At 53.2% G+C, this 18,280-nt stretch overlaps 1 protein-coding gene across 2 annotated transcripts in view; it reads right to left on the minus strand.

Moving 5' to 3' along the window:
* SCARF2 (scavenger receptor class F member 2) overlaps positions 1–18,280 on the minus strand; it is a 51,504-nt gene that overhangs the window by 23,971 nt on the left and 9,253 nt on the right. Inside the window, exons 1-5 of one of the 2 annotated variants that reach the window (XM_088143842.1) lie at positions 12,605–13,926; positions 11,799–11,900; positions 10,166–10,685; positions 6,243–6,461; positions 4,751–4,879 (exon numbers count right to left, since the gene is read on the minus strand). In XM_088143842.1, the coding sequence (XP_087999968.1) occupies positions 4,751–4,879; positions 6,243–6,461; positions 10,166–10,685; positions 11,799–11,900; positions 12,605–12,641 (1,007 nt within the window). In that variant the 5' untranslated portion in view covers positions 12,642–13,926. Of the gene's footprint in view, positions 1–4,750; positions 4,880–6,242; positions 6,462–10,165; positions 10,686–11,798; positions 11,901–12,604; positions 13,927–17,747; positions 17,807–18,280 lie in introns of those variants that run through there. The other variant, XM_088143841.1, reaches the window with a different exon arrangement.

Raw genomic sequence — 18,280 nt, forward strand, 5'->3', positions numbered from 1 at the left:
TTTGGACAACACTGCTCTAAGCTGTAGGGCCACATGCACCAGAGTCAGCCTCCTGCGCGTGGCAATGATGCTCCCACAAAGGAAGGAGAGAGAGGGGGGCGCCGAAAGAGGGATGGAGCAGTGGCCAAGGGATAAAAAAGATGCAGGCAAAGAGAAAGAATCCTAAATAGTATTGAACGCAGGTATTCCTATTTTAATTACTTCTGAATTACGTAAATTCTACAGTACAATTGTATTTTCCATTGAAAAAAATATGCAGCTTCTCATTTGTCTTTGTAATGTTGGGAGCTGATAAATATAAAGTGGGTTATGCGTTTTTTTTGAGAAAGAAAAGGCATTTTATCTTGCACGTCTGTTTCTCTGGCTTACAGAGAACGTCACTCCTGGCGTCCCAAGATTCTGTTTTTATTTTTATTGTTGTGGGTTTTTATATTGTTTTATACTGGTTTTATACTGTTTTATTGGTCGTAAGCCACCCAGAGTTGTTTTATGATGGACAGCTATATAAACCTTTTTAATTAATAAATAAGATTGCATTGCCAAGATTCAGTGGCACAAGTTTTCACTTATTTTAAATAAGTCTTAGAATAGATGTGTGAAACTTCCAGAAGGCTTATTGCACCCATGTTACTAAAAACAAAGAAATGCATCGGGGAGAATCAACATTTCGGGCCCTGTTTATTCAGTGCCCTTGCGGTACCACCCCAGTCTCACAATTGGGGTCCTTGGAGGCTGGAAGAAACGACGCAGCCCACAACCACAAAACTATGGCTGGCCCCATGCCGAGCCCCAAGCAGAGGCGTCCTCAGGGCATGAGTGCCAAGAGTCCAGCTGGCAACTGCAGTGGCACCATCAGAGCCCTGCTCCTTTCTAAGGTGCATCGTAAGAGGGATGGGGCTTCAGTCCCAGGGTCGTGGCCTCCATCTTGACTTCTTTGACCCCTTTCTCAGACATCCCTGGGCCTTAACCCTTTAATGGCTGTTAAAGTCTCCCTCCAAATCGCACGTCAACCATGGGTGGCTTTGAATCCAGCGTGTTGGCCAAGCGCAGGACGCAGCCAAACCTGCCTGGGCTTATCTAGCATCCCCAGAGCCCATGGGGGCCCTGGAGGAGCTGAAGGGGCCAAATGGGTGACTGCAAGGCTGAAGATACCCAACTCACTGCCCTGTATTCTTGAAAGGGGGTGATTTTCCCCATTGGGTTTTTTTTAAAGTGAAAAACAGGTAAGCCTTAAAGGCACGCAGCATCCGTTTTCCCTCCCAAATGGGCAATTTTTTAAAGAAAAAGCATGGCCCGTGATCACAAGGTCGTGCTCCTCTGACCCACAGAGCTACATCTTGGGTCAGCTTTGCCTACGGTTCCCTAATCCACCATGGAGGATGCGCCCAACTTACGGACGGGTGCTCTGCCGGCCACCCCATGCCGAGCTAGCTGTCTCAAGGGTCTGCGCTCCTACGAAAGGCTGCACCCGCCACTCACTAGCCCGGGCATGGGTCAAGCAGCTTCATGGTGGCAGTCCGTTTCGTAGGGAGGGCAACTCTAGATCCATCATGAAAGCTGCATCAGACCCAAAGGAGAGGCCGGCTGAGGATTTTCAGCAATCACGTGAGCTAAGCCTGAAAAGATGAGCCAGGGTCCAAAATGGTTGGAGGGGGCTCGCCCTAGAGCAGCAGCAACGGGAGGAGGCTTGGCCCGAAAAGGCAGCTTTCTTGCCATCCGATCTTCCCAGGAATGTGGACGCCTCTTGCACATCCAAAGCTGTTTCCTTGGCTCGGATCCTGGCCTCCTCAGGGCCACGTGCTGGTTGGCCCAAGGGCTGCCTGGCTTTTCACAGCAGCTGCAAACTGGCCAGCTCACAAAGGAACACGCTTCCTGCCTGCTGTGCTGTTTTCAATTTTAAGACTCTTTGATATTTTGCAGTTCTTCAGAATTCTTCATTTTAATATTTTTGCATTTTGATGGTTTCAGGCAAGAACACTGAGTTCTTGAAGGTTCAGCGATCTCGTGAGGTTTCAGCTATTTTATGTTTTTTTTTTTCAAAGTACATATTTGAAAGCTATGTCCTGCGGACATGCTCACAGTGTGCTGTAGGCTCCCTGGCACCCATAATAATCATGCTGCCAACCTGGCAACCTGTAATGGGCTATGAGAATAACCTTGGGAGGGCTGACACAAACTTTACTCTTCTCAGTGCCACAGCTGTGTTGAGGTTGGTGATGGTAGCCTAGAACTCCTAAGCCAACCTTCAGCTTTTCTGATGGCACAAACCAACCCAGGCAGTCTTTCCCCGCTGACCGGGAATAGCACACTGATCCACCAGAAACCAAAATGAGTAACTCTCCACCAAACTTATTTTTAGTGTGTCACAGGGCTTTCCTTCCATCTGCTGGCAAAGTCTTTTGCCAGGAATAATGTAGGTGACACGTGCCAAAGCATCTGGGTTCCCAAGGAAGAAAATCCAGATGTCTCTCTCCCCGCACAACCTGATTTACAAATGTGTGGAACTGTTATACAGAAGTTTCTGGAAATCAGCAAAAGTTGTGCTAGAGGAAGGAAGGAAACAGAAAAAAGGAAGAAGGGAAGGGAAAGAGGATGAGACATGGGGTGAAAGAAAGAGATAGATGGATGGATGGATGGATGGATGGATGGATGGATGGATGGATGGAAGGAAGGAAGGAAGAAAGGAAGGAAGGAAGGAAGGAGGGGGAGGAAGGGGAGGAGGGAGGGAGGAAGAGGAAGGAGGAGAGAGGAAGGAAGGAAGGAAGGAAGGAAGGAAGGAAGGAAGGAAGGAAGGAAGGAAGGAAGGAAGGAAGGGGGGAGGGAGGGAGGGAGGGAGGGGAGGAGAGAGGAAGGAAGGAAGGAAGGAAGGAAGGAAGGAAGGAAGGAAGGAAGGAAGGAAGGAAGGAAGGAGGGAGGGAGGGGGAGGGAGGAGAGAGGAAGGAGAGAGGAAGGAAGAGGAAGGAGGAGAGAGGAAGGAAGGAAGGAAGGAAGGAAGGAAGGAAGGGAGGGAGGGAGGGAGGGAGGGAGGGAGGAAGGAAGGAAGGAAGGAAGGAAGGAAGGAGGGAGGGAGGGAGGGAGGGAAGGAAGGAAGGAAGGAAGGAAGGAAGGAAGGAAGGAAGGAAGGAAGGAAGGAAGGAAGGAAGGAAGGAAGGAAGGAAGGAAGGAAGGGACACATTTGGAAAATGCTCCAAATGGCTTTGGAGATTGATTAGAGATGCTTAATGGTGTCCAAGGGCCAATTAAGGGATATTTCTCACAACTGCATATCCTCCAGTGTGAGAACAATGTTCAGGACTGCTTTGCTGTTAGCTGTATAGGGAACTGAGATACTGTTCCCATCATTCTTGCAAACACAGGAACTGACACTTTTCAGCAATTGTGGCCCAAGGTGGCTCCGGGAACTGCAAAAAAAGATTTGGGGCTGCAGGGATTTTTTTTTTCAGATTTGCACAATGATCTCTTTTTAGAAGGTTAGTAAAAACTGGTTGGAGCTGATTAGCATTCTGCAGCCTGGCTGGAGATTATGCAAACTGTAGTAGTCCCCACTTGCACCAGTTTGGGAAAGCAGTTCTTGAAGAAAACACTTACAACATTAAATAAGAGAAGCCTAAACTTGCAAGAAGTTTGTGCTGCTTATATAACAGAAGAGGGAAAGTGGGTGGGTAGGAAGATCTCCCCTTCACTCTGAGGCAGAAATCAGCTTCCTTTGCTGAAAACACAGCAAGAATTTGTTGAAAAAATAGGAAAATAAATACAAGCTTTGTCCTGAATAAGCATGCTGTGACTAATGTGCTGAAGCCACACCACAGGATGTCATTTCTCTGCTAAAGCTAAAGAATTAAGCCAGGATAATCTACCAGAGTGTCTCCCCCGGTTTGGTACAGTTAGCACAACCCACATCAAATACCGGAAATGTTCAGGCAGATGTGGCAAAGCAGGAATCGAAAAGCTTGTGCTTCTCAATTCAGCCACAGGTGGACCAACTTTCTGGTGGCCAGGAGGTGTGACTTTATTTTTTTTAAAAAAGGCTACTCATTTTTAAGAGTGGGTAGGATCATAATTTTCACCCGGTTTCTCTTTTGGGGGGAAGAGAGTTCATTTTGTCCTTAGCCAGCAAGAAACTGAAGAAATCATTTTCTTAAAGAAGTGAGGTGGATGCAGCCACCCTTTGCAAGGCTGGGGACACGCCATTTACCCCTTAAAAATATTTCAAACCCCATGTAAGATCCGGTCCTGCTCTGCAAAGGGGGCCTGCTCAGGCGCTGACCGTCGCTGACTCTGAACGAAAAGGAGCTGGTCGTAAATCTAACGTGGAACCAACGGAAGCAGGCTGGCTGGGGAATTCTGGGAGCTGAAGTCCACACAGCTTAAAGCTGCTGAGGTTGAGAAACGATGCCTTACTTTTATATATGAGGATGCATGAATAAGACATGTGTAAAGTGTTTAAAACGGTCTCACCTAGACACTTGTCTGCTTATTTAACTAAATTAGGCTAATCTCTAAACACAGATCATTAGCAAGGAGGACCCAACAGGAAACAGGGTGCTCGTGCTGGCCGGGGAATTCTGGGAGTTGAAGTCCACATGTCTTCGAGTTGCCAAGGTTGAGAAACACTGGTCTACAGAGTTCTTAAAAAAAGTGTACATTCAATTTTGCTCTGCTTTAGCAAGCAATCCCACAGATGTCTTTCAGATTGCCTTGCCCAGAGGAAGAAGGGTGATTTGACTCTTCCCGCGTGCCAGTCACTTACAATGTCCCGTGGAACCCGGCCCGGCAGAGGCACCTCCCGGTCTCGAAGTGGCACGCCCCGTTGAAACAGCTGGTGCAGACAAAAGCACAGTTCTCCCCGTACGTCCCATTGCGACATTTGGTCTCACACCTGGAGAAGGCAAAACAGTGCAATGGCAGCGGAGGGACGGCTCCGTCTATCTGGAGGTTCAGTGGTTTACTTTGGGGTCCTGGCTATAGGGAGCACCGGGCATCTTTTGATCCAGCCAAACAGCAGGGCCTATATGTCTGGGGTGTGGAAAATTACACCAGACATCTCCTGGGCTGGGTTGGGGGCTATGGCCTAGCCTAAAGACTGACAGGCAGGACGAAGCCTCCAGACAGCAGCTAATGTTTGTTTGCACCTCCTGAGAACCACAGTTTTCAGGGCAATTCCCAGTTAGAACATGTCTACATACAGCAGTTAACACAATGGAATAATAGAAATAAACAGGGGCACCTGCAGAGGGGGTGGTAATCAAAAAAATTAAGATGCCGGTCCCAACTGTGCAATTGAAGCCGTGCCCCCTTTTATACATATTACCCACATAATGCATGTAAAAAAGGGGCAGGTCTTTGATTACGCAGTGGCACCCACCACCTCAACTTTGCTGATACCCCCCTCCCTGTGGATGCCCCTGGAGTTAAAAACGAACGGTGATGATCCCACTCCTTAATCTAATGACGGCAGATAAAATCACAGCAAAATTAAGAGTGCAAAAATATTCCACAACTCTCTACCTGGGAAAATGAACAACCCTTCAGGAAAGATCATCAAGCAATTCCCCGGGAACTTCTGTGAAGGATGGAAGCTATTTTGTAATTGGTCACCAGTATTTTCTCTGGGGGTCTTTCATCTTTTTCTCAAGGATGCCAAGAACCAGAGAGGCCCTCCAGATGTTGCTGAACCACAGTTCCTAGCAGCCCCAGACGACATGCATGAGGATGCCAAGAAATGCGGTTCAGGAAGGCCACGCTTCCTCACCTGTGCTGTAGAATAAAGGGAGCTCTCTCTCTTCCCCACAACCACTTTACTCTTACAACAAACACACCAGGGAGTTTCGGGCTGGGGAAGAACAACGGGCTGATGGTCACCTAATGAGTTCTGTAGCCAAACAGGAGTCCAGTCGGGGTTTCCCTGCCCTTCCAGTAAATGCATACCTGGGAAAGCTAGACACTGAGTGGTGCCTTTGAATTATGGATCTGGGAATGGACACTAGGAGTACCAGGTTCTGCAAGAAGAACCAATTAATTCATCCTGGGTCAAATAAAGGCTGAGTGATCCCTTGAAGTGATAATCCAGAACCAGAAACTCGTGTATGTTGAGTATGTCATGTGAGTGGACGACGGAGTAGAAAAAGTCTTATGCTTGGTAACAGGGAGGGTGCAGAAGGAAGAGATGCCAACGGATCAGAGGGACAGATGTTATCATGGACATTCGGTGCTTGGGGGCCATCAGGGCTGCCTGCACTCACCTGTCTCCGATCCAGCCAGGATTGCAATGGGAACACTTGCCGTTGATATGGTTGCAGGTGTGGCCATCCTTGCAGGGAGGGCAGGTCTGCTCACAGCCCTCTCCATAGAAGCCCGGGGAGCAGATCTGGTCACATCTGGTGCCATTCCAACCTGCCTCGCAGGCCAGACAACGGCCATCCACAACTGTGCACGGCTGCAGCTCCTTGCACTGACCGCACCTGCAAAGCCAGAGCAAAGAGCGCATGCTGTAAAGGCCACAGGGTCTGGCAGTCATGTTGCAGGAAGTGGTGCGTCATTTCTGCCTTTAACAGGAAGCCTGGCACCCACCGGGCTGGTCTTGGCAGCGGGGAAAGGCGTGGGCAGGGGTGATGCTCCACTCATAAACCACAAGGCCTTGGTCGCCCTAGAGAAGCTGGGGGGCTGTGCCTCTGAGGGAGGGGCACGCAAAGGAAGACTAGCAGGCCAGTCCCCCCCTTCACAGGCACGCAGGCAGGGGGGCACACCCCGCTCGGGCACCCCAACTGGCTAGGAGCATCCCAGCATGTTGCAAAGAGTCTCCCTGCCTGAGCTCTCAAAAGTAAAAGTGGGGCTCAGTAAAGAGGGCATCCTGGCACTGAGCGGGGTGCAGTGTGGTTCTGCACGTTTCCTTGAACTTTTAGGCCGTTCAGATACTCTCCTGTCAGCCACGAGAGCCTGGAGCTTATTACTGTTTTCTGAAGGAAGGGATTCTTCCCAATCAATCCAAAGAGGAAACGGGCAAACAGGGAGAAAGTCTGTTGGAAACGGTGGAACTGCCTTCACCTGGGTCACCTGGTCATTTCTCTCCCTCGGCATGCTAGGGTTCAGCTCTCATCATCCTGAACCAGCATGGTTTGAGGGTCTGGCGGCTGGGGCTGATGGAGCTTGCGATCCCAGCCATCTGAAGTGCAGGCAGGGAGTCAAAGAGGCTCTGCCCATTTTGAAGCACTGCATCTCTCCTGAACTGGCGGAGGGCAGAGGGGAACCCTGCAGACAACACGTTCCGCTTGGCATTTGGGCAAGATCACGCCTGGCAGCTATGCCACATAAATGGAGGAAGCTGTCCTAGATCCCCCAAATTCTGCTTTCTTCGAGCAGTTTAACAAACCGATGTTTTTTCTTGGTTAAAACGTTAAGTTAAAAAGTGCTCGTTTGACAGGGGTGTATGGGGGTGAGATATTATTTTTAGGAAACGTATGACAGGCTCGAGTGATCTCGTCCAGCCTCATTTAACGTTTCTGCCTGCAGCAGTGCTGAACCTCGGCAAAGAGTTTGCTTCCTTCCCAGAGTTTCTGGGCAGACCATGTGATGTCCACCGGTCAGTCCGGGAAGTGCTACAGGAAGCCCGCTCTTCTGTCAAGAGCTGCACGTGACGCTTGAGGAAGTGATTCCTCAGCCACGTTGTGCCAAGGGAACCCCCCCGCCTGTTCACCAATGGCTCTGGCGGGAAGGATGAGGTCAGCGGGACTCTGCTTTTGTCTGCCACGGAGGCCTCTTCGCTCCTAGTGGCGGAATTGGTTTATTCCCTGGCCTAAATGCAGAATTACGCGTTAGGGCTCTTCCTCCTGCCCCATTAATGTGCTTTCCAGCTGGGAGGAAAGCACGCTGACATCCGTGGGGCTGGGCTGCCTGGTGGCCTGCCTTGCTCGTCTCTCAGCAATGGGGCTGGGCAGGGTGGCTGCCTGCACACCATTTAATGCGGGGCAAATTCCAACGTCTGATTCCAGCTGCAGTAACCTGGGCAGCCTCTGTGAAATCATTTCATAGAAATACTTCTGTTGGGGAAATGAAAGATCAACGTGCTTCTGCCCCCCCAAATCTGCCTGGGTGATTGGAAATACACAGCAGGGGAGCCCCGACCAGGGACCTCTCGGCCGGTCCTTCCTTTCTGCCCCCAGAAGCCGGTTTCCCTTGCAAATCGTTCTGGGCCAGGCAGTGCCTCTTCTGTCTCCTACACCCTTCTGCATTTGTGCATGCACGCGTGATGCACTTTCCTTGCACACATGCACTCACAGACATAAGAGGAGCACCCCCAGCAAGAGAATTCCGGAAACTCTGCCAGGGTATCAATATTCCCACCTCAAAATGAGCAAGCAAGCAAGGAATTAAACAGGCCTACATTCCTGGCTGCCAGAGCTATGGATCACTTGCCAACATAAAGAGAAAAGAATCCGGTGCCCGGATTTCTTTTTCCACCAAACCAAAACGTCCAGTGCCCAGACGGGGAGGGGCATTTCTGCAGCAGATGACCTGGGGGGCCAAGTGGAACTGTGCAGGCCCCTGTCCCGGTTGTGTGTCGGGAGAAGGGGGCAAACGCTCCTTTCAAGGGTCAGAGAGAGAGCCGTCAGGTGGGGGTGCGATGGGGGTCATGTCACAAGGAGGCGCCCCTTCCACAAGGGTAGTCCAGCAGGATGTGGGGCACAGGCCCTTTGCCCACTTCGCTCGCAGCTCCCCCAGATTCCTGGCAAAATCCTTTGGGGGCCCTGCGGTCGGAGATCTTCTGAAATGGAGGGCCTGGGGGCCGCTCCTGTCGTGCTCCGTGTGCAGCGACCCATTAAAAGCAAGCTAAACGTGAGATTCCGAATGAAAAGGTAAAAATGGAGCGCTCTGAGGCACCATGATGAACGTGCAATCAAATCAATAATTCATTTTGTGGTTCTGTTTTCCCTCAGCGTTTCAGGTCTGTGGTATTTGTCCTGAGCGGCTGCCTCACTCACCCTTTCTGGTGACCTCCTAAGCCGGTGTTTCTCAACCGTGGCAACTGGAAGATGGGTGGACTTCAGCTCCCAGAATCCCCCAGCCAGCGTGCTGGCTGGGGAATTCTGGGAGCTGAAGTCCACTCATCTTCCAGTTGCCAAGGTTGAGAAACAACTGCCACAGACTAATATAGCTCTCCTTCTACAATGTCCACAAGAACCAGAAACTAAGAATTACGAAGAGAGAATGAAGGACTGGGGAAGGTTCAGCCGTGAGAAAAGAACCCAAAGAGCAAAAGGAAGTCCTCTCTGAATGCCTGAGGGGCTACACGGTAGTCCTTCGGGTTCGAAGAAGACACGCCGTGGGCGGGGAGGTGGCTCTGCAGTCCCAGTCGGGAAGCGCAGAGCCCAGCACAAGGGGGGCCCTGGAGGTCCGCTGCTTTCTTCTGTGATGCCACACGTGGCTTTCTGTCAGCTTTTGGCAGGGCCTGTCTTCAGAGCCCTGGAGGCTTCAGAGCACAGGCTCGCCAGCAGGTTCTGCCAGCAGCCACCGCTTCCCTCGGCTGGATGCCACAGTGGCGCAGGGTTTCTTCCACAGCATCTCTGTGGCGCTTGCCAGTTTCTCTCTGGGGTACCGGAGTCTGGGAAGAGACCTCGAGGTCAACCACCCGAGCGCTACAAAGATGCCGAGGGGCTGTAATACAGGCGGAAGTCAGCCCCAAAGCTCTGCATTCCAGGTATGGTCAAAAAAGTCAAGATGGCAGCCACAATGGGGCCACTGAAGCTCCCCTTGTTTTTTTTACACGCAAAAAATCCAGGAAGGGTTTCGACTGCACGGTTGCAGCGTCCGTCTTGACTTTTACGACCTCGCTCTGCGGACAGCCCTGACTCTGTTGCTTTAGAGCAGTGCTTCTCAACCTTGCCAACTTCAAGACGGGTGGACTTCAACTCCCAGAATTCCTGCCGGCTGGGGAATTCTGGGAGTTGAAGTCTGCCCGCCTTCAATTTGCCAAGGTTGAGAAGCACTGTCCTAACTATTCTGAGTAAAAGTCACGAGGCGGCACGGCGCGGCGTGAGCCTTGCAGGTCGCCCAAGCCCTCGTCACGTCGCAACTGGAGGACTGGCCCACTTTGCAGGACGAGGTCCGAAACCCACTCGCGATTCCCGCCCGGGCCTCTCCGAACCGCGGGGCGGGGGGTGCTGCTCACCGTCTCCTGCAGCCCTGTCCGTAGAAGCCGGCCGGACAGGCCTCGCGGCAGAACTTGCCCCGGTAGCCGGGCTCGCAGGTGCAGGTCCCGTCGACCTGGTTGCACTTCCCCATGTGGCACTGGCAGTAGCGGTCGCAGCGGGGGCCGAAGGTGCGGCCGCGGCACTGGCAGCGCCCCGTGAACTGTTCGCAGGGCGAGCTGCTGCAGGCGCACTGGTTGTTGCAGGTGCGGCCCCACCAGCCCGGCTGGCAGAGGCAGAGGCCGGTCTTCTGGTCGCACTGGGAGTTGAGGCTGCAGTAGCAGGCACTGGAGCACTGGGGCCCCCACCAGTTCGGCTCGCAGGAGCACTTGCCCGTCTTCTGGTCGCATTTCCCGTGCTTGCAGAGGCAGCCGTTCTCGCACTTGGGCCCCCAGCGGTTGGCGTGGCACGTGCACTGGCCCGTCACGTCCTCGCACTGCCCGTTGGGGTAGCAGTGGCAGAGCTCCTTGCAGTCCGGGCCCCAGAACAGCCGGGGACACTCTGTGGGGGCGGCAAGGGTCGTGAGCACCGCAGGGTGACCGCTCCCCATCTCCTCCCTCTGCTCGTGTGACCCACTCCGTCAAGCCCCCCGTTGATGGTTCACGTTGGTGGTTTTCAAAAGGGCATTGAACAGAAGGGCTGACCCGCCGCTCGGCGAGGCACGAGATCGCTGCAGCCCTCGATCTGCCCAGCCAGGAAGATGGCAGGAGGCGATGCCACGCTCTCCCAGCAAATCTCCCTGGCTTGTTGGGGGACGGTTTCTACTGCACTGCTCCCCAGCCATAGAAGGAACTTCTCCCTGCTACCTGCCGGCATTTTAACGGCTAATTAATTTTTGTCCCGCTTTCATTTTTTAAAAAATTTTCGGTGTCGCATTTGATATTTCAATTATCATTAAGCTCCCTCAATCAACAGGATTCGAAGCGCATACGGAAGAGTCCTGTGGGACTGAGGCAGCCTTGAAATGCTGCTAATAAATAAATACATAAATAAAGTAAATTGGACTGGAGTTACCGGGTGTGCCGAGAGCCCACAAGGGTTATCTATCAGAAATGCTCTTTGCACAAAAAGCCACCCCGTTTCATTGTTTAGTTATCCTTTCATTTCTCGCGGCCTTTCTTCTGAGAGTGCGAGGAAGCGCACATTACGGGTCTACTCCAAAGTTTTCTTCACAGCAACCCTGTGAGGTGGGCACAAGTGAGTGGCCCAAAGGCACCAAGTGAGGCTCCGGGCTGAGGGTGGACTTGAACCCGGGCCTTCCTAACACCTCTGAGAAGCCCACAAGCAGCACTCAAAAAGATGAGATATAAAATGGACATGATGACGACGACCCTCTCTCCCCGCGTTTATCCTTATTATCCTAAGCCCTGATGCTAAGACTTTGCGCTGCTGTGCGCTAGAAGCTGCTGACGGATCTGCACGTTCAGCTTCCCCAACCGGCATCCTCCATGTGTTGGCTCTGCAATTCACAGGACAGCTGTGAATTCTCGGAGCTGCACTCCCAACTTTCTGGACACCCCCGAGGGGGACCCTGGCCTGGCCTGTGGGGGGCTCCTGGCTCCACCCCGGCTTGCAGGTTGCTCCCGCCCTGTCTGGAGGACGCCCCAGGCTTACTGGTTTCGCAGTTGGCCCCGAAATAGCCATGGCGACAGCGACACTCGTTCGGCCTCACGCACACCTCGTTGTCCGCACAGGTGAAGTTGCCCTCGCACACGGCTGCAGGGGAGAGAGAACGAGGAGGGGGCTGGAGGGACCTGAAGCCCTTTCCTTCTCCCCCATTCCCCCCCCACCCCCGCATGGAGATTTTGCTGAGTTCCCTCTGGCTTGGGTAGAAATCAGCCAGGAGGATGAAGGGGGGCCACGGGAATTTCCAGAATCAAGGGGGCCTTGCTATTTCCCCATTATTTACCAGGAACTTGACACCGATCTTGCTAGCAGCCCCATTACTAATATTGTGGAAAGCTGCTTAATTTTCTGCAAGAGCCCCAAACACTCTGCAAAATGACTGTAAAACTGCTTGGGCGGCCTCCATCACTGACCACAGACTGGTGTTCTGCCCCCAAATATCAGCCCCCTACCCCCTTTCTCAGAGTCCTGTATGAACCATTAACTTGTAGCTGCAGGTTGCGAGTGGCTGGGTTGGACCACTTGAAAAAGAGCGATTTTGGGAGAAACGCCAATTCACAACCTGGGCAAGCCCCCAACACCCCCCTCCCAAAGGGGGAGCAGCAAAGGGAAAGTCTCTCAAAGGCCCCAAAGTGATGGGCACAAGGAGTTGAGGAAGGCACTGCGGTGTGATTAGAGCAGAGTTAGTTAGGGCAGAGACAGAAATGGCGGGGGGGGGGGGATGGCCCTCCCAGCAGGAAGGCGACCTAGCAGAGGTGGCGCGATGCCTGCCGGAGGGGAGGCGGAGTACTTACCCCGTGGATCAGCGGAGAGGGCAGCTCCCTGGGACATGGCGGGCAGCCTCCGTCCAGGGCACCAGGGCGCATGCAAAGGAGGAGTTGGGGAAGTGGTTAGTGCGTCCGTCCGTGGAGAACTCCAGGGAAGATTAGTTGGTTATTACCCAGCTCTTCCAAAGGCAAGCAAAGAAAGGGGGAGCGCTAGAGTCACAGCCCTGGGGCTTCGGAGTGGCGGCTGGAGGGGACACACGGCGGGGTTCAGGAATCGACCGGGGCCGCGTGGGGCCTTTTAGTCTGCTCAGTCCTGTGGCGCTCACAACCGCCCTTGGACCAGTGGACATGAACCCCCCACCCCTAACGAAAGGAACCAAATCCCCACTGCTCCTTTGCAAGGCAAAGTGGACTATAAATGTACAACTGTAAGACTGGCACATCAGCTCAGATCTTGGGGATTCCACAGACACACCCACCCACGGTATTTCCCTGGGCAGCAGGAAAGTGGTCTTGCCACGGCCTCCTGCCCAGTCCAGCTCCCACCCTGGGCCTCCCGGGGGTCTCTTTCCCAGCCAAGTCCTGGTCCAACCCTGCTTTCTCAGGGGCTGTCACCTGCTGCGATCAACCTATAGTCATATTATCTTCTCCGCTGGCATTCATCTCTCAAATTGCAATCCTAAATTCTGCTGCTTCCCCATGTTGTACCTCGATGCCCTTCAGGACTGACTTTGGGGCTGCGGGACCTGCCATCCGGCCTGCCAATCCTTGGGGCTTCTCCCCTTCCGTGCCCAGGGGCCGTGCCAGGTTTGCCCAGCAAGGAACACCCTGAAAGCCCTCGCCCAACCTGGTGTCCTTTGGGGGGTTAGGAGAGAGGCTTCCTGCGTTCTTATCCAGCAGGGCCAAGGGCGATCTTAGCATCCCCGAAGAGACTCAAGATTGGAAGTGTTTACAAAGCTCAGCCCGCAGAGCTTCTTGCTATCTCTAAGCCCCCTGACCAGGCCATTAAAGTCAGGGAGGTTGGCAGGTCTCACTGTGGATCAGACCCTCTAGCAGAGGTTGGGGAATTCACAGCCCTCGGGCTATATGTCACCCCAAAGTTAGGGGGCGAACTGTTGCACATTAGAAATGCAATTTCCTGCTAAGTTTTTAAAAAACTGGAAACAAACCATTAGATGATTTAACAGACCTAAAATACTTCTGAAAATCCCGCCCCCCCAAAGCTGGAAAATCCTGGCCCTGGCAGCACGGCCTGGGACCAGTAGAGAAATACATGTGCAACCCCTGGCCTCCCAAATGTTCATCTCTTCTTTGGCGTCCTAGAACAGAGGCAGGAACCTCCAGCTGCTTCCAAGCTGGATCCCCCCCCCGCCCCACACACACACAGTCCAATGAATTTGCACACTAAGTTCTTCTGTGGCTTTGCCCTTGGCCATTTCCACATCCCCCCCCCCCCGCCCCCCACTCTGGAGACCAAGTGCGTTGCAAAATATCACTGTGCAGGAAAGGAAGGGGCCTCAGCCAGCTGGAACAGCAGCACATTTAACAGGCATCTAAAAATAACTTCTCCAAGTTTCCCATCAGTGCCTTGGGACTCCAAGTCCCGAGAACGCTCGGCCCGACTTTCTCCCCCTTCCAGGGCTGCAAGGAGCTGGAACCGGAACCTTGGGAAGCCCAAGTTCCAGAGCTGCGAGGGAGCTTCTGGCCGCAGACAATGGAGCGCCGGAGAGGGCGGGCTCCCTTCCTTGGCTCTCGGCCTGCCAGCATCGGCCTTCCAGGATCGGAGAGCCCGGCAGGGAGCCCGCAGCCAGGCTCCGGGTGTTTGCTGACAACCCAAATTCTGCAGCTGAAAAGCTTGCAAAAATAAGCTTTTTGGAATGGCCAGCCTGGTATCTGTAAGCTGCAGGGAAAGCAAGAGGCTGTAGGGCACAGGGCCCCGTTCGTGTTCGGGTATCGCTGGACCTGTTATCCAGGACACGCAGGCCAGCTTCTGGCTGCTCCCGAGAGATTTCTTCCAGCCCGCATGCTGGAAGCCTGTCTTCACCGTCACAGGGGCTACAACCCTGTTTTCTTATCAGCGGAACAAAAGGAGGCAGCTGAGCTCCCCCATCCCTCCAGGGTCCCCTTGGCTGGGCTGGAAGAGAAAGGAGCCTCCCTCGTGAGCAGGGATGCCCAGCGCTCTAGCTGCATGCAGAAGCTGCCACGTCCGCTCTCTGCAACACGGAGCAAAAAGGACCCCAGAGTCCTTGACTGAAGCCCAGAAGTGTGCCCTTTCTGCATACTTTTCTCTGCCCCACACTAAGCTCCATCAATACCGCTGTTTGGTGCGACAGCCATCTTTCTGCAAATCTGTCAGGAAACGACAATTTATCTGTTAGATCTCGGTCCTGCCTTTTGTACAGAAGCTCAAGGCAGTGTATCTGCAGTGCTCCCGCCTCCTGTTTGTCCTCATCACAACAGCCCTGCGAGGCAGGATGGGCTGAGAGAGAGCGACTGGCCCAAAGCCCCCAGGGAACTTCTGTGCTGGGGGGGATCAGAACCCGCATTTCCTGATGCCAGCCCAGCCCCTGGTCCTCTGCCCCCACCAGCCCCAGAGGCTTAGGCCTCCTTGCTGGAACCTCTTCTCCTGCCAACCTCAGCTTACACTTCACCTCTTGCCCCTCACCTCCGACTAACAAGATGTCTCCCTTCCCCTTCCCTTCTCTGGCTTCCTCTTCTGTGACTCTGCACAATCGAGGGGGAAGAGAGACCCGACTTCTTTCTCTGACTTCATTTGATTAAAGAAAACCTCGCGCAGGTTGGCAGCACTGCCTAAAAGAAACCAACATCCATCCAGAGATGCTCGGTGGGGAAAGGGTGGTTCCTGCCTGCCCTTATTTCTGCAAGGGGTCCCAAGCCTCTTTACCAGAGAGGAGCCCCTGATCAAACTCTACCCTGTGGGTTACCACTCGGGACCCCTCGCTTTGCCACCTGCCTGCCAACCCCCCTGCCCCACGCCATCTTTTACGTTCTCCAAAGACCTTTTCTGAGCATTCAAACAAAAGCTGGCATGGTGCAAAGCCAGTGCCCGCTTCCAGCCGCACCCAGATTCCCTTTGTGACTTGGGAAACAAGGGCGTGGCAGCCGCAGCCCAGCGCTCTGGAGCAAATGTGCCCGTCGGCCCAGCAGTGGCACCCCGGGGTGGGGTGGGGTGCAGGAGAGCGGCAGCAAGGGCAGCTGTTTGGGGTGAAGATCAGTCCCCCACGAGGACCTGGCCCCTGGGACCTTCACCTTCTGGGCCCCCAGGAAGCGGTTTGCTCCGTTCGCCTGCCTTCCCAGCTTGGCTTCCAGCCCTGGGGCACCTTCTGGCCCCCTCCAAGGACTAACTAGCCCACCTCTCTTTTAGCCCACCTCTTTACCTTTGGGGAAAGTGGCATCTTGAGAGTGGCCATGCCCCCAGTCAGCACCTGCGGGATGCCCTCATAGTGCTAACTGGCCTGCCAAGGTTGGGGACCCTTGCCCTCTAGGCCAAGGCAAGTTACCGGCACAGAGGGCCGTCCCCGTCTCCTGCTCAGGGCCAGGATGCTTCTGGCTTCCTTTTAGATGGCTTCTTTTTTGTTTTTGATACACCCACCCCCAAATGAGCAACTCTTCTCCAGCTCTGGCACCACCCCTGTCCTCCATGATTTTATATATTCATAATATAATGGCATATGAGGGCTACCGAAATGGCTGAACAGGCCTGTGCAGTAAAAGGGTACCTTGTTCAGTGGTTCTGCAACAAGCTGGGGGGAAATCTTGCAGGGCTCCTTTCTAGCTCCCTATTTATCCGTGACTTGGGTGAGGGGTTAGGGAATAGCAAATTTGTAGTCTACCCAAAGATAGGGGGTAGCAAACGACGCAGAGGACCGGATCTTGTCAAACTGGAACCTTAGGCAGAATCCAGCAAGATGAATCGCAACTGGGACAAAATGCAAAGTCCTAATTTTTGGTAGGAAAAATCAAAGGATAGGATATATAACGGGAGGACTATGCTAGGCAGCAGAACACGTGAAAAGGGTCTGGACTCTTCTCACGTGTGCTGAGATGAGCAGAGGACTAGGTCAAGAGGAATCCTTGCTCCTTTCTGTCCTGCATTGGTCAGACCACCCCTAGAAGACAGCATCCGGTCTACCACACTGGCAAACCGGAGGGTGTTCCGAGGAGAACAACCAAGATGGCAAAGGGCCTGGAAGAATATGAGGAACGAGGAATGGCTAAAGCACTTCTTTAGCCTGCCCTGCAGAAGAGAAGGCTGAAGGGAGACAAGGTACTTCTCTTCAAGTAGCTGAAGGGTGTCCTGTGGAAGATGGGGCAGAATTATTCAGACTTGTTCCAGGACAAGAAGCAAGGGGCTTAAATTTCAGGAAGTGGATTCTGGTTGGACATCTGGAAGAATGTCCCAGCATCGAGTGCGGTTCAGCAACGGAGCAAACTGCTATACGTTGTGAGGTGGCTGCTGGAGGAGTTTACGTAGAAGCTGGAAGGTGAACTGCTGATAAGCAGATTCTGCACCGGGCAGGACATCAGACTAGATGATCTCTGAGGTTCCTTCCAACCCTCCCATACTGTGGCTCTAGCCGTAAAACGGCTGGATGGGACCATTCACTTAACCAGGTCAGTTAAAGAGTGAGCACATGCAATGCTTGCTAGCCTTGTTTAGGATCAACTTTGGTGACTTTTCTCACCAAAAGAAAAGCATATTATGCGAAGCCAACCTACATGGTTAGTTTAGGGTTCAACAGATCATGTGAATCTGGAAACTGGGTTAATTCAGTAACCAGTTAAGCGTACCATGTGGTTAGCAAATAGTTCGATATATTTGACAATGTTTAGTATAAATTGGGTTAATTCAGTGCAATCAGATTAACTGTGTTGCATAAACCCACACCCGCCTCCTTGAGACAGTGACCTCAGCCCCGGACCCAAGGCGATGAAGCCGTAAGGGAAGCAGAGGTATCGGGGCTCCCGCAACAGGGATCCTCCTCCATGGTCCCGCTCCGGGCCTGGCCTTGGCCCGCCAGCTGCCAATACACCCACAAGGGCTACTGGGAAGGGTCACCCTCCCTCCCCAAAAACCCCATGGAGAGCAAAAGAGGCTCGCGCAGAGCTTCTAACTGGCTTTGGAAAGGGTGGGTGGGCAAGATCTTACCGACTGGGCACTCCTCCTCTTGTTGTCGCCATCCTGGGCAGCACACAAACCCAGCGGAGCTGCGGAGAAGGCGAAACTGTGAGTTAGGAAAACCACGAAGCACCTTCGCGTCTCTGACCAAGCAGGGGGACGTTTGCAAAGCCTCCCAAGTGCTCGAAAAGAGCCACGCCGTGAGAAGTAACCCTCCTTCTTGCCACCTCCATGGCCACCCTCTCTGTGCCCAGCTCACCAGCGCCATAGCGCCTGGCCAATCCAGCCCCCTCCTCACCAACGCATCACCCCTCCCGGTAATGCAACACATCTATGAATAACGTAGGGATTATATTTTTAAGCTTCGCTGCAAAGTCACAGAATAACAGATTTGCACTCTGAGGAAGACATGAAGCAATACGATGCCATGCACGCTGAATTTTCTCACTGGCTTGTTTAGATCGCGATGAGACTATCGCCACCAAGCCACACACAGAGCCCAAAGCCTTTTGCTGTGCACATCCCCAGCAACCCCGAGAGCAACTTCCCCTCTGCTTTCAGGT

This window comes from Python bivittatus, unplaced genomic scaffold (genome assembly GCF_059951505.1).
Source record: "Python bivittatus isolate LINGU-HERP-01145 unplaced genomic scaffold, Pbiv_v1 ctg000390_np1212, whole genome shotgun sequence".
In the NCBI taxonomy this organism is placed as follows: domain Eukaryota; kingdom Metazoa; phylum Chordata; class Lepidosauria; order Squamata; family Pythonidae; genus Python; species Python bivittatus.